At 42.4% G+C, this 16,472-nt stretch overlaps 1 protein-coding gene across 1 annotated transcript in view; it reads right to left on the reverse strand.

The window, feature by feature from the left end:
- Positions 1-930: 930 nt before the first annotated feature.
- The window catches only part of LOC114653195 (NEDD4-like E3 ubiquitin-protein ligase WWP1), a 283,227-nt gene continuing 267,685 nt past the window's right edge, over positions 931-16,472 (reverse strand). The window contains exons 23-24 of the mRNA XM_028803376.2: positions 12,358-12,430; positions 931-2,818 (exon numbers count right to left, since the gene is read on the reverse strand). Of these exons, the coding sequence (XP_028659209.1) occupies positions 2,719-2,818; positions 12,358-12,430 (173 nt within the window). The 3' untranslated portion in view covers positions 931-2,718. The remainder of the gene's footprint in view (positions 2,819-12,357; positions 12,431-16,472) is intronic.

A 16,472-nucleotide genomic window follows, 5' to 3' on the forward strand; every position in this document is an offset into this window, starting at 1 on the left:
GTTTCTTTCAATTGCAATGCAGAGCCAAGGTGGACTTAGAGGCTTTAATAAGACGGCTCAACAGTGACAAAGGGATAAAAAGACACCATTATCGTGGGTCCCGCTCACAACCCAAAGCCGTGCTTCAACTAAACATCACAGCCGACTTTTTCAGTAACAAGATTAGCAGACTTCAAGGAAAACTCCACCAAAAAAACGATATGTTACTTACCCCTCATGTAGTTTGTAGTGATGGCTGAAAAAAATGTTCACCTCATTGTTTCATGCAGAATGGGGAGAAAAACGTTTTATTAAGTGAAAGATATGAAAAAAGTCCATGGAAAAAAAGAAAAACCCATTTTTGAACTGAAGACAGGACTCTTGACCAATGAATTAAACGGAGAGATGGGTCTTCAGATCAAAAAGTCAGGTTTTGTGTTTACGGCATGCGCTGATCATTTCAGGAGTAGTTAAGAATATTTTAAGGAGAAAAACGTGCGTTTTACATGCTGTGACCATACGACTGGATAACGGATGTGTGGATTATGAAGCACGCGCTAAAACCCCTTTTTTTTTGGTTCTTTTCCTATGGACGTCTGTCAAGTCTTTTCCTGTTGTGCAGGTTCTATGAAATGTTTCTGTCATTCCGTTCTGCATGAAAACAAGAAATTTAATTTTCTCGTCTACTGCTGCAAACCGCACAGGTTAAGTAACAAAATAAAAAAAAACAAAAATGAGAGGAAATCAGCAAAATCGACATCTGCAATAAAAAGGCGAAAATTCACAAAATACACCGAACAGTGTTGGGGAAGCAAAATCTTCATTGCCGAAAATAATGGGGGAGAAAAAAAAAAAAATTTCAACAACTCCGAGCGCTAAAAACAGAACGAGGACCCCCCCACCCCGTCCGATGGTCTTCATCGTGTACAGATAGTAAGATTACGAGAGCCCTTGTCTGCATTTTTCTCACATTTATTAATTAATGCTCTCCACAGGAAAATGTCCGACTAAAGAGGAGGAGGAGGAGGAGGAAGGAGGGGGAAAGAAAAGAAGCATCCTGAGCGCAAGATAAAATCTGAACCCAAAACTTAAAAGTTTACTACTAACATAGAGGATTATCAACAAAGGAAATGAATTATGCTGGGAAATTAGGTAAAAATAAAATCAAAATTTTCTTTACATTTTGTAACAAGTTATCATACATTTTTACAGTGTTGGCTACACTTGATATGTTTTATATATATATATTTATATATACTTTTAGAGAAGAATAAAGCATGACAACCCCATTGCAACCCCCTGCAACTTTTCATGGATGAAGCAAACGTCCGCCCATCGTCTCGTCGTCTGACTTGGTAAGGAAGCACCGGTGAGAACGTCTCGTCTAAACCCCCCCAAATCCCCTCCTCTCCTCCGCCCCCGTGCTGGGATTAAAACTCTACAACCGGGAGGATTTGAAAATTCACAGTTCCTGCCACTTTACTGTGCAGGGGATCACGCAATGCGATTTGAGATTAAACCCCAAAAAAAAATAAATTCTCACCTGAAGTTTCATTTTCGTCTGTAGGCCGATTGAGGAAATTCCTGTTCCTTAAAACAAGAGGAACACCATTTAATAAACGTGATGTGCCCACCATATCTTGGCGTCATGGGGAGTGTGACCCTAAGCAGAAAGACCGAGGTAATCATTGAAACGAGAACACAGTGAAAGTCTGCAAAGGTGTGGTGGTGGCGGCGGCGGCGTCACCATTAAACTGAATCGCTGTGTGCTTGTCCACAACTTTCAATGTCAATTTCTTCTGAAGTCATCCAGATTAGTTGCAAATAATAAACTCTGTCGTGTGAATTCATATAAAGTATACACATCTATGGACATATTTCAATAAGCAGCAGAGAAATGTGCGATATGGACGACAGGATGCAGTTGTTACGTCTGAGATGTTTCTTACAAAGAGGGCACGAGAACGAAGAGCCTGCAATAACAAATCCCTCCCCACCAAAAAAAAAAAAAAAACCGATGCCTCCCCGTCCACCGTTTTCAACTCCTTCGGGATTCGGTTACCTGAAAGTCTTCTTTCAAACCGCGGACGTCCTCGAGCGTAATTAATGGCTGTCACTTTTATTGTTCATTATCTTGGTTTCTTTTTCAGGAGTCAGAAAAGCCAGCAGCAGGTTTAAGATACTCAAGAGAAACAGGCGTCAGCCTCAAACTACTTTTAAAGTCAGCCATGCAAAGGAGGAAAAAAATAAAAATAATTGAAGAACAGGAGCGGGGACTTCCCAACGAGAGGTAAGGTTGCATCGAGTAGAACCCAGGAAGCCACGGAGTCTCCTGGACTTGTGCAGCCACTCAACTACGTACTGCATGTAAGACCAGGCCTAGCAGGTGGTGTATTAAAGCTCTATAAAACTAGAGCTGTCGGTGCTTAAGCTATAAAAACACTTTTTTGTTTTCAAATCCAGCCCCCCCCGTCCCTCCCCCCCAAAAAAATTCCCCGTTTTTTCATTCGGAGTTGAGTTGAACGTCTCAAAATCCAAAAGGTTTTGCATATTTCCATGGAAGAATTGAGGCCATTTTGCTCAACAGTTTTCAGAGAAAGTCTGTGCAATATTATTATTATTATTATTATTTTTTTTTTCCCCTCTAAACTTGGCTGGGGGGGGGGTCCGTCACCGAGAGGTTTGTCCTTGATGAGACCCACACGTCAGGACAGAAGGCATCATGATGATGATGTGCGCTCACTCTTGTCCAAATCCTTCTGTCTCTTCAATGGCAAACAGCAACTTCTCTTTCAGTTGCTCGTAGCTTTTGTATGGCGGCAGATCCAGTCGATTAAAGCTGCAAAGCAAGCAAGAGACAAGTGAGCAGGATAACAAATTATCAGGGACCGCAAATCGGGGGGGGGTACAGAGGTGCCAGGACAACAAGTTAGGGGAAGGAGTCTAGAGGTAGAGTGGCTACAACCCTTTAGAATTGGTTGGATTTCTGCATTCATTGGTCAAAAAACAAACACAGCGGTCACCTCAAGATGGTCCCATGATGATCTGGTCTTGGTATGGATTTACAGTAACAAGACTAAGTGGACCAGCAGTGGACTTCTTGGAGTCAGAAAATAAGAACAACGTTGCGTACCAACTTAGGACCTCCTTAGCTGACACGCTACAGTGGGTAGGGTTGGCATCAGACAGCCTGTTATGGGCACAGAAAAGCACTTATAGGCCATACATAAACTAGGGGGCTTCGCTCGCCAACCCCTGGTCTTGGGTAACTCGAAATAGATTTGAAAGAGATTATTTATCTCCATCAGTTGTGGTCTTTCGTTTTGAACCCGTGCCTGCTTTGCTTCCGCAGTTTCAGGCGTGCGTTGCAGGCGCCTGCGTTCATTGATCTTATCCAGCTGGGCTTGTGTTTGTATCGTTGAGCTGTATTGTGTTTGAATTTGGTGTAAAGCGTTCAGTGGTTTGTACAATCCCAAGCAGCACATTATTCCTAACTTCACTCCGCAGTAGTGCCACTCACAATATGGCGGCGATGCCTGCGCCTTCACTCCACAGTAGTGCCACTCACAATATGGCGGCGACGCCTGCGCCTCTCGTACTCTCTTTGTGGACCTGTGGGGCCTCCGTAGCCTCTCACGTTTGACTCTGGGGTGCAGCGCAGAATCCTCTTTTTTGTGTGGTTGTGTCGTTAGTGGTAGCTATGGGCACGTTGTTGCTTCATTTCTCATTCACGTTACTTGAGCTCTTTCGTTCTTGGGCCGTGACTCCTTCGTTCGCGGTGGATACAACTTCGCTTAAAATTTATGAGACGCGTGCCTGCACATTACATCTCATGGTCCCATCGCCGTGTCCCTGCGTCCATATCCGGTTTATTCTCGGTTAGTAATATGGATAAATAGATATACTGTAGCACAGTCATCGGCTTAAGCTCATTGTGTCTATCAGGACCTGTGACTTACATGAAGATCACATCACGTTTTATGACCAATTCATGCAGTAAACCAGATCATTCCAAAGGGTTCACATACTTTTTACTTTGACTGTAACCTGTCGAACTTTTCCAATGAAGGCATTCGCCATGTCGACGTGGGCAGGTGTGCACGATGTCGATGGTCGACCAGACTGTGCTTTGTCGGTTACACTTGTTTTTCCTGCTTTAAACCTTTCGACCCTTTCATAAAGTTCTTGTTGAGTCCTGCAGTTTTCACTTCCATACGAAGCCAACGCCTTTCAGTGAATTTTGGCAGGTTTCACCCCCTCTGCCCAAAGAAATATCACTTAACTACTGCACAAAACTGCAGGAGCGTCCATGTTTATTTGACCCTGGCTTCAACTAGGCAAACAGATTACTGGGTAAGTCATCTTCTGGAGTTCTCTGTTGTCAAAACACTCCAAAGTCATTAAACAAAAGAGTTAAATGTCATTATAAGCCACCGTGATTCAGAAAATCAGCCTGACACCTGTGACCATTTTCTTGTGCTTTATACAGTGCATCCATAAAGTATTCACAGCACATCACTTTTTCCACATTTTGTTATGTTACAGCCTTATTCCAAAATGGATTCAATTCATTTTTTTTCCTCAGAATTCTACACACAACACCCCATAATGACAACGTGAAAAAAGTTTACTTGAGATTTTTGCAAATTTATTAAAAATAAACAAATTGAGAAAGCACATGTCCATAAGTATTCACAGCCTTTGCCATGAAGCTCCAAATTGAGCTCAGGTGCATCCTGTTTCCCCTGATCATCCTTGAGATGTTTCTGCAGCTTCATTGGAGTCCACTTGTGGTAAATTCAGTTGACTGGACATGATTTGGAAAGGCACACACCTTTCTATAGAAGGTCCCACAGTTGACAGTTCATGTCAGAGCACAAACCAAGCATGAAGTCAAAGGAATTGTCTGTAGACCTCTGAGACAGGATTGTCTCGATGCACAAATCTGGGGAAGGTTACAGAAAAATTTCTGCTGCTTTGAAGGTCCCAATGAGCACAGTGGCCTCCATCATCCGTAAGTGGAAGAAGTTCGAAACCACCAGGACTCTTCCTAGAGCTGGCCGGCCATCTAAACTGAGCGATCGGGGGAGAAGGGCCTTAGTCAGGGAGGTGACCAAGAACCCGATGGTCACTCTGTCAGAGCTCCAGAGGTCCTCTGTGGAGAGAGGAGAACCTTCCAGAAGGACAACCACCTCTGCAGTAATCCACCAATCAGGCTTGTATGGTAGAGTGGCCAGACGGAAGCCACTCCTTAGTAAAAGGCACATGGCAGCCCGCCTGGAGTTTGCCAAAAGGCACCTGAAGGACTCTCAGACCATGAGAAAGAAAATTCTTTGGTCTGATGAGACAAAGATTGAACTCTTTGGTGTGAATGCCAGGCGTCACGTTTGGAGGAAACCTGGCACCATCCCTATAGTGAAGCATGGTGGTGGCAGCATCATGCTGTGGGGATGTTTTTCAGCGGCAGGAACTGGGAGACTAGTCAGGATAAAGGGAAAGATGACTGCAGCAATGTACAGAGACATCCTGGATGAAAACCTGCTCCAGAGCGCTCTTGACCTCAGACTGGGGTGACGATTCATCTTTCAGCAGGACAACGACCCTAAGCACACAGCCAAGATATCAAAGGAGTTGCTTCAGGACAACTCTGTGAATGTCCTTGAGTGGCCCAGCCAGAGCCCAGACTTGAATCTGATTGAACATCTCTGGAGAGATCTTAAAATGGCTGTGCACCGACGCTTCCCATCCAACCTGATGGAGCTTGAGAGGTGCTGCAAAGAGGAATGGGCCAAACTGGCCAAGGATAGGTGTGCCAAGCTTGTGGCATCATATTCAACAAGACTTGAGGCTGGAATTGCTGCCAAAGGTGCATCGATAAAGTATTGAGCAAAGGCTGTGAATACTTATGGACATGGGATATCTCAGTTTTTTTATTTTTAATAAATTTGCAGAAACCTCAAGTAAACTTTTTTCACGTTGTCATTATGGGGTGTTGTGTGTAGAATTCTGAGGAAAAAAATGAATTTAATCCATTTTGGAATAAGGCTGTAACATAACAAAAAGTGATGCACTGTCAATACTTTCTGGATGCACTGTAGATATGTTCAGTCATATTGACTCTTTATTTATGGGTTTCTGTCAGAATATGATGAAGCACTTAATTTACTATGCGATTCTGTATGTTATAAGAAATTATTTTTAGAGTCTTTTTTTTTTTTAAAGTATATTGTAATGTCATCAATATGGTTTAAGCCAAGGATCTCCAACACGTCACTCGTGAGCTACTGGTAGCTCACCACTCCTTTCCAAGTAGCTCGCCAAAGGGTTAATGAATCCTACAGAAATTTGAAAACTTGATTAGTCAAATTAGGGGCGGGCGATCTTTCCAAAAAATCATATCACGATCCACCATCTGAACTGCAGTCTATCTTTTCAATGTGGCATACACTTTAGAGAATATCCGGACTCAATCTCTTCTAAGACCTAAGTAACACTTTATTTTAAATATCAAACAAAGTTGAATTCAATTGTTCCCTCGTTCGCTAGCTAAGCGGAGTTAAGGCACACGCCCTGAAGCTGGCGAGTCCAAGAGCAAAACTTACAAGAAGTGGTGAGGCGGCCTTCTGCTGTTATGCACCTAAAATCTGGAATAGCCTGTCAGTAGGAATTCGCCAGGCTAATACAGTGGAGCACTTTAAAAAACTGCTGAAAACACATTACTTTAACATGGCCTTCTCATAACTTCACTGTAATTTAATCCTGATACTCTGTATATCCAATTCATTATAATAACTATTCATTCAAAAACTGTACTAACCCCTACTCTCTCTTCTGTTTCCTTTTCCGGTGTCCTGTTGGTGGTGGCGTGCGCCACCACCATCTACCCAAAGCACCGTGATGTTCCAACAATGATGGATGGATTAAAAGCCAGAAGTCTGTATGACCATCAGCATCAAGTGACTCTGTGAGAACCCTAACTACAAAGAGGACTATTTCATTTATGTTAGGTAGAATGCCCAGAGGGGACTGGGTGGTCTCGTGGCCTGGTACCTCTACAGATTTTATTTTTTTCTCCAGCCTTCTGGAGTTTTTTTTTTTGTTTTTTCTGTCCCCCCTGGCCATCAGACCTTACTCCTTTTCTATGTTAACTAATGTTGTCTTATTTTAATTTCTTACTTTCTTTTATTTTTCTTTTCTTCATTATGTAAAGCACTTTGAGCTACTTTTTGTATGAAAATGTGCTATAGAAATAAATGTTGTTGTTGTTGAGTCAGTGAGGAAGGTCCCACCTCTTGGCCCGTTGCGTGGATTTCGGATTCGCACAAATAAAATCGGTACAGCAAGCGAACTCTGACACATAGCGAAATGGGAGAAGTCATAAAATCAACTGGAATGTTCAAGCAAATTCTAGAAAAAAAAAAAACGATCTAAATCCATCAAGTACTTCTGTCGTTCGCTAGCTAAGCAGTGGTAAGGTACACCCCGAGGCTGGCACGTGAGCGAGGAGGTCCTACCCAGCTCCCCACACCTGACTTCACGCTTCCCCATCCCCTCGTCCCACAGCCTCTATTTTGGATTAGCATGAATATATCGCTCCTGCTAGCGTGATGAGAGAAGTCGAAAAATGAACCGGAATATTCAAGCAAATCATAGAAAAAACCCGATCTAAATCCGTTAAGTAGTTCTCTCGTTCAAAGCGGACAGATATACAGACGTTGGATTTTATATATTATATATTAGTAAACCTTCAAAGTACTGTCTCCACAGCATTTCTGGAGCTTAGTAGAAGAATCTTCACCAAGCAGCTCTGAAAATGTCTGCTTTGTTTGGGTCTCCATACCTCTGTGAGTCTGACGTGAATGTCATGAAATCAAAGTTCAGAACAAGACTGACAGACGAACATTTAAATGACTCCAGAAGAGTGAACCTAAGTGCTCCACTCCACCATCCACCTCAGTGCCAGTCATCTGACTAACTAAAAAAACACGTCACACATGCGACTGGACCTGTGAATAAAGTGACACAGTGACATGTGACAAAATGACAAATGAAGTCGTCAGATCGGTGTATTTGGAATTGCATTGTTTTGTCTGGACAGCATTCGTGTTTTAATTCAGTAGTGTGAGATACGCTAGGAAATGCATACAGACGTACAAAATGCACTTGCAGGCGAACTCAATATTATACGCAATGTTTTAATGCAAAATGTGAGTTGTGGACACCAACATTTTGTAAACGTTCAGGCAAAACAAGCGTAGAGAATAAACGTTAGAAAACACGAGGAGCTGTCGGCCATTTTCATTTCGTAAAAGTAGCTCTCGGGGGAGAAAAAAGGTTGGAGACCTTGTAACTATTTCACCAACATAAAATGGCACCCTGAAAGCCGATAACAAAGACTGGATGAAGGATTAGCAATAAGCAGGGATGACTGAAAGGCACACCGGACACAGATGGCAAAATGCCAAGGGGTTCTAATCCCTAACGTAATGAATCAGGGGCGAGGATAAACAGAAATTAACGAGAGGTGGCCATGACTGAATGACAAATCCCACAAAGGTGTTGTCCATTAGGATAGTAAGCATGTCACGTTATCTATGTTAAGCTATGTACAAAATGCATCCCTCTCTGCAGACAGAGCACAGCTTTTTATTATCTTAAATAAAAGTCTAAACTGAAACCAGAAGGCCTCTGGACTCGGATTTCCTGGCTCTGAATATTAACTGTTTGGGATTTTATTCTACGACAAATAACTTCAATTTGATTTGCATTAGGTTACTCATTACTTTTAAAAGTAAAGGGTTGACATGGCCACGTAATCATATCAAACTCTGATAAGCAGGATTCTAGAGAGGCCAATAACCCAATTTCTCTACCCGGATTGAGGGCTTACATGGCATTTTAGATATCAGCTTTCTGTGAATAATCAGGTGACTGAAGTGCATGGAAACTCACTAAATGTTATTTAGATTTCCCAAACGTCACAGGCACAACAGACCACACTTGTGTGTGAATAACGGAGATGGCAAGCTCATTAGACACAAATCATTCATATCATCAGTCCTTTTAAATGACAATTACGTATGTATGACTAGTCGTATTGTGCAATTAGACATCATGATGAGGGCAAAGTGCACAGGAGTGACATCGGGGCATCACAAGTACATTCTAGTCATTCTGAAGTACGGTCATGTGTGCAATTTTCACATTGCTACAGAATATTTACTTGTTTTAAGTATTTGAAGTCTGATGTTTACAAATCAATGCACTTACAATCAAACTGGGAAATTCAAAGGAAACATTTTTTTAATTGAATAAAGTCAATAATATTCAAGCCTCGACTGAATGACGAAGCTTGTTTAAGTGAGACTGGATGGGCTAACTCAGGGGTCCTCAATCACGGTCCTGGAGGGCTGCAGGTTTTTGTTCCAACCCAATGGCCTAATAAGAAGCACTCATTGCTCAAGTGACACTTCTGCTTCATTTGCGTTGTCTCGCTTGTTAAGATTTTGAACCGTTCTTGCTTATTTTAGTCGTAAACAGCTGGATTCTCGTTTTTTAATGGCTCCTTATTAGCAGTAAGATGCAAAAGACAGAGGAAAGCAGCAGTTCTCCATTTAGCTTGTTACCATTTACATCTGTGTGAATTTGTTGTGCACTATTTGGTTTAATTAAATAATTGGAAGAAAAGTGAAGGGCTGAGAATTAGCCCTCTGTTTTAGACGTCAAATCATTTGGCTGAGATCCTTTTGACGATGACCTGAGATGGCAGAGTCAAAGCACTAACAAGCCATGAGATTAAATTATCGATAAGGATTGTCTTCTAATTCAGCAGCTGGGTTGGAACAAAAACCTGCAGCCACCGTGGCCCTCCAGGACCGACTCTGCCCACCCCTCAGCTAACTTTAAATTTCATTAACGCGCTTTGTGAATTGGCCCCTCTGAACGGTGAGTCAAACTCTTTTTCTTTATTTGGGTAGCACTTTTCACATTCTTACTTCAGCTGCCTATGTCGATTCAAGCTCTCGACCCTCACAGTCTACACAACTGAACGTTTAGGATAAAATCGATACGTACAACTTTTTTGGACTAAAACAGAACAGCAATTCTTCACCTGGTTTGTTGGAATTATTAATGCTCGTCTGTGTCTGTTCAGGCACAAATACTTTTTGTAATCAGGCTGTGTGTGTTTGTTGTCGGTGTATCGTATGTTTATTACTCTATGGTGTTTTTGGGTCATTAGTGCTGTCGGTAGTAATACAGTGGGGCAAAAAAGTATTTAGTCAGCCACCAACTGTGCAAGTTCTCCCACTTAAAAAGATGAGAGAGGCCTGTAATTTTCATCATAGGTACACCTCAACTATGAGAGACAAAATGAGAAAAAAAATCCAGAAAATCAGATTGTCTGAATTTATGTGCAAATTATGGTGGAAAATAAGTATTTGGTCACCTACAAACAAGCAAGATTTCTGGCTCTCACAGACCTGTAACGTCTTCTGTAAGAGGCTCTTCTGTCCTCCACTCGTTATCAATATAAAAGACACCTGTCCACAACTTCAAACAGTCGCACTCCAAGGTCCACTATGGCCAGAAACAAAATTGTAGACCTGCACCAGGCTGGGAAGACTGAATCTGCAATAGGTAAGCAGCTTGGTGTGAAGAAATCAACTGTGGGAGCAATTGTTAGAAAATGGAAGACATACAAGACCACTGATAATCTCCCTCGATCTGGGGCTCCACGCAAGATCTCACCCCGTGGGGTCAAAATGATCACAAGAACGGTGAGCAAAAATCCCAGAAGCACACGGGGGGACCTAAGTGAATGACCTGCAGAGAGCTGGGACCAAAGTAACAAAGGCTACCATCAGTAACACACTACGCCGCCAGGGACTCAAATCCTGCTTAAGACCAGTACATGTGCAGGCCCGTCTGAAGTTTGCTAGAGAGCATTTGGATGATCCAGAAGAGGATTGGGAGAATGTCATATGGTCAGATGAAACCAAAATAGAACTTTTTGGTAAAAACTCTACTCGTCGTGTTTGGAGGAGAACGAACACCATACCTACTGTAAAGCATGAGGGTGGAAACATCATGCTTTGGGGCTGTTTTTCTGCAAAGAGACCAGGATGACTGATCTGTGTAAAAGAAAGAATGAAAGTGGCCATGTATCGTCCGATTTTGAGTGAAAACCTCCTTCCATCAGCAAGGGCATTGAAGATGAAACGTGGCTGGGTCTTTCAGCATGACAATGATCCCAAACACACCGCCCAGGTAACGAAGGAGTGGCTTCGTAAGAAGCATTTCAAGGTCCTGGAGTGGCCTAGCCAGTCTGCAGATCTCAACCCCATAGAAGATCTTTGGAGGGAGTTGAAAATCCGTGATGCCCAGCGACAGCCCCAAAACATCACTGCTCTAGAGGAGATCTGCATGGAGGAATGGGCCAAAATACCAGCAACAGTGTGTGAAAACCTTGTGAAGACTTACAGAAAACGTTTGACCTCTGTCATTGCCAACAAAGGGTATGTAACAAAGTATTGAGATGAACTTTTGTTATTGACCAAATACTTTATTCCACCATAATCTGCAAATAAATTCTTCAAAAATCAGACAATGTGATTTTCTGGATTTTCTTTTCTCATTTTGTCTCTCATAGTTGAGGTGTACCTATGATGAAAATTACAGGCCTCTCTCGTCTTTTTAAGTGGGACAACTTGCACAATTGGTGGCTGACTAAATACTTTTTTGCCCCACTGTACATCTTTTCCGCCTACTTGAATGATGTTTCACTTGGGTTGAGTGAGAAGGGGCCGAGGACCAGTTTAATATCGGCTAACATTGTGAGCAGTCTAACCAATGTGTCCATTATAGGCCGAAAACTTCAATATCGTTTTCAAAATTATGAACATCTAGCTAATCTAAATAATTTGGTTTGCTGTGTGAGACATGAATTGCCCATCCTAAACTGGTCCAAGTGGGCGCCGTGGTAGACTAGCAACCTATCCAGGGCTGGCTGCCACCCCACAGCACATGACTGTGAATAGGTCAAAGGGTGTTGGAGAGTATTTGATGTCACTGCTGGTGTTTAACTACTGTACATAAGTCTCAGACTGTGGTGGGCTGGCGTGCTGCCCGGGGGTTTGTTCCTGCCTTGCGCCCTGTGTTGGCTGAGATTGGCTCCAGCAGACCCCCCCCCCCCCCCGTGACCCTGTGTCAGGTTGGAAAATGACTGACTGACATAATCCCGAGAGGAACAGAATCCCACTTTACTTGGGCACAAGACTAGAAACTAGAAGTGTGACATCAGAAGCAGTACAATTGTTTCAAGATGTGCTGCAAACCGTCTGCCCCACGAACACCTCGTCATTTTTTAAATGTACTTACCACGTATGACTTCTGGGTAACCAAGTTTCTTTGCCTACTTTTTCAATGCAGAATTTCTGAGGACCATTGCTCCCTATTTAAAAAAAAACAAACAAAAAAATCTGTTAAGACAAAGAAGTGATGTTGTCCGGTACCCGGAGAGAAGGCGAATTCCTTGTGGTACATGCAACAAAACCTACAGACTAAATTTTGACTTCTCAACACCTTGGACGCCTGGTATGTTTCTCTTTGTAGATATTTAGTTGACTGTTTAGCTCATGTAAGGACAGAGCAAATATGAATTTGGTACTGAGGTGTGCGCTGAAGAAAAGGAAGATATGAGAGATGCACTGAAGCTGAACACATTTCACATGATACGCTAAGCTGTGATCCCTTCACACCATAAATTCACGTGATGTCCTCAAGCAAACCAACTCATTTACCTGGCTGTAAAATTTATGTTTTGTTGCTCTGAATAAATTAACAAGCTAAGTAAACAGGCAGGCAGGTTGGTGTGGTAGGTAAGGTACTGGACTGTGAACCACAGGGATAACAACAGTCCATAGCACACTGTATGACACTAAACAATAATATCAAAAAATTGGATGCTGCTCTTGTAAGTCGCTTTGGATAAAGGCATCAGCCAAATACATAACAAAATGTAACTGTACTTGTGTGAAAAGAGTGGCATTGGAAGCAAAGGAGGAAAAAAAAATAATTGCTTAGTTCTTGTTGGACTTGCGGTTCATAAATCAGGTCAAGTCAATGTTATTTGCAGAACACGTTTAGAACAACAGACCAAAGTTGTACGGTAGCCATACATTCACTCTAAATGCCACATGGGATTGTCCAGCATTCCATCCAGGAAGAAAGGTGGCCCCTTGCCAGGAAGGGAGTCCGAAATGGAAGGACAGTGATGGACTGGCAAGCCTGACCGGGCTGGGAATTGATCCTTTGCCTGGACAGGAGGCCAGAATGATGGAAGGACCAGGAGAGTTAGCCTGTTCAGAGTAGCCTATATACTCCCCCAACACACTGGGGAACAGCATCCATGTGTTGCGGTTCCCATTTTCCAAACCACGGGGTGGACTGGGAATTGTAGTCTCTGAGGGAGAGCTGCAGGGATCAACCATCCCTACTTTATGACACATCCGCCCGACACGGAAAGACCTCCGCCAAACTTTGCCCAAATACTGGAAGTTGAATTAGTACAGAGGGACTTGGGCAAAGTACAAGCTTGGGCAGATATCATGTCTGTAAATGCAAAGTATTACATATAGGAAGTAAAAATGTGAGGTTTAACCACACAAAGGGAGGTCTGAAAATTGAAAGTACCCTTCATGAGAAGGATTTAGGAGTCGTAGAGGACTCGATGCTATCAACCTCCAGGGAGTGTTCGTAAGCCTTCAAGAAAGAATGTCAGGTTATATAGCGCCTTGATGTGTGGAGTACAAGTCACAGGAGGTCCTCCTCAAGCTTTATAACACACTGGTGAGGCCTCATCTGGAGTACTGGGCGCAGTTTTGGTCTTCAGGCTACAAAAAGAACATAACAGCACAAGAGATGGTCCAGAAAAGAGCAACTAGGCTGAGTCAGGGCTACAGGGGATGAGCTATGAGGGAAGATTAAAAGAGCTGAGCCTTTACAGTTTAAGTAAAAGGAGATTAAGAGGAGACATAATTGTTTAAAATTATGAAGGGAATTATTCCGGTGGGTCAAGACTGCGACTTCATCAACAACACGGGGACACAGCTGGAAACTCATTATGGGGAGATTTTGCACAAACATTACATACGTTTTTCTTCCCACAGAGAAGTGCAGACACATGGAATAAGTGACCAAGTAGTGTGGCAGACTGAAGGACTTTCAAAACTCAACTTGATGTTATTTTAGAAGAATTAAGTGGATAGGACTAGTGAGCTTTATTGGGCTGATATAAACGGGTAGACTGCTCCAAAGCTTAGGGGCAGCTACTGCTACATCTAGACCGCATGACGACCAGCAACGACAGAATGTGATTTCAAGAGAGAATAAGTTGTGTAAGTGGTCAGTAAGATAAGAGGGAGAGCTAAACCATTCAGGGACACACAATACAATTTTAAACTCCATGCTGTAGTGAACGAACAGGAAGGCAGCGAAGAGAAGTTAAAATCGGTGTGATGTGATTCTGTTTCCACGTGCCTGTTAAGACGCCTGGCCATCCTGGATTATTTGAAGATGAACAAGGGACGACTGGTTAACTCCATTATATAGTGAGTTGCAATAGTCAAGTCCAGAAGAGGCAAAAGCATGAATTAGTTTTTAAAAATCATCTGCAGAAAGAAAAGGCTTGACTTTAGTTAATACGCTGAGCTGATAGAAACAGGCTTTAACAATGGAGCTAACTTGTTTGTCGAATTTGAGGGCGCTATCAAAAATCACGCCAAGATTTTTTGTGAAGGGTTTACAGTAGGCTGTCAAAGGAACTTGCAGGAGGTACAAGAAAGATCAGAAGGTTCAAAACACACAATCTGTTTTTTAGTCATTTAGACTAAGAAAATTTAGTGACATCCATATTTTAATGTCTTTCATATATTCCAATAATAATTATTTGCATTTCTATAGCGCTTTTCTCACTACTCAAAGCAGTCAGCAATTGCAGGTTGAGGGCCTTGCTCAAGGGCCCAACAGAGCAAAGTCCCTTTTTTGGCATTTACGGGATTTGAACTGGCAACCAGCCGATTGCAAGTGCAGATCCCTAGCCTCAGAGCCACCACTCCGCCATTATTATTATTATTATTAAGGGTTTAAGAGAATTTGTGTATCATCGCATAGCAATGAAGAGAATCATGTTTTTAAAAATGGATCCTAAGGGCAACAGGTACAATGAAAAAAAGAACAGGCCCAAGGATAGATCCTTGAAGGACCCCACAGATAACAGGAGCCAAGGAAGAGCCTGTTAGGTATGACCTGAACCATTCCAAAGCACTGCTCAAGATGGGTGATAACTGATACTGCAGTTAGATCTAAAAGCAACAAGACAGCAGGATCCCCAGAGTCACCCACTAATAAACACCCTTAAAAGTGCTAACTCTGTGCTGTGGTGAGCCTTCAAACCAGACTGAAATACTTCAAGAATATCATTTTCATTAAAAAAAAGGTCTGCAATTGTAGAAAGACAACCTTTTCCAGAATTTTAGAAACAAAAGGCAACTGGGAGATGGGTCTCTAGTTTGAGAAATCTGTAAATTCTAAAATGTGATGTCCAGAACGCTAGGCCCTATCACTTCAAAGACATCTTTAAGAAGACAAGAGGGAACAATATTTACCAGGAATAGTTGTGGGTTTAAAGTGACCAGTTACTTCTGTCGGAAACAGAAGAGATCCACGGTCAATGTGACGAAAAACAGCTGAGCACGTAGTAGGGTGTAATATGCGATCAAAGATCAGGAATTTTTGGACAAAAAACTAATCGCTTGCATGATGGTCTATGGCAATCAAAACATCCAAAAGGAGTCTGCAGAACTCAGACAAGTGCTGGCACCTACCGAGAAACTAGTCAAGCCAGCAGCATGCATAAAGCGTGCTGATTGTAGAGTTAAATATTGCAGAGGCACCAGGGAATTCTAAACAACTGCACAGGGCAGGGGATGTGGACCCAAAGTAGTGGAGATTTTACTTTGTAAAAACCATGGCTTCTTCCAGAATTTATTGCTGTGGTGTGATTACTGCTTATTACTAACTGAGGTGAGCTGTGCTCATTGCCAGCAACAGCCAACTTGGTTTAATGCATTTGAAGATTTCCATGCTGGCTTCACTGCAGTACATGTAATATATAATGCATTTTCTTGTACGGTGCTCACCCTACATGAATATATACGATGAAGCAAGATACAATGTACGTAATGCACGCCAAGCAGTAGTAAGCTAGCATCTGATTGATACGGAGGTACCGGGCATACTTACTTACCAACCCAGTAAAACTCTCACGTAATATAATCAAGTTTCCTTCTTACTTGTTATTGCCTCACATACCACATTTAAGTTTGGCTAAATGGCACCTTTGGGTGACTACAACTAGCGCATGTAGTATCTCATTGGCATTTACCTACCTATTAAAACTGTTGTGTATAAGGATAGTGTTGTGATGTGAGATT

Source organism: Erpetoichthys calabaricus, chromosome 6, assembly GCF_900747795.2.
Source record: "Erpetoichthys calabaricus chromosome 6, fErpCal1.3, whole genome shotgun sequence".
Taxonomy (NCBI): domain Eukaryota; kingdom Metazoa; phylum Chordata; class Cladistia; order Polypteriformes; family Polypteridae; genus Erpetoichthys; species Erpetoichthys calabaricus.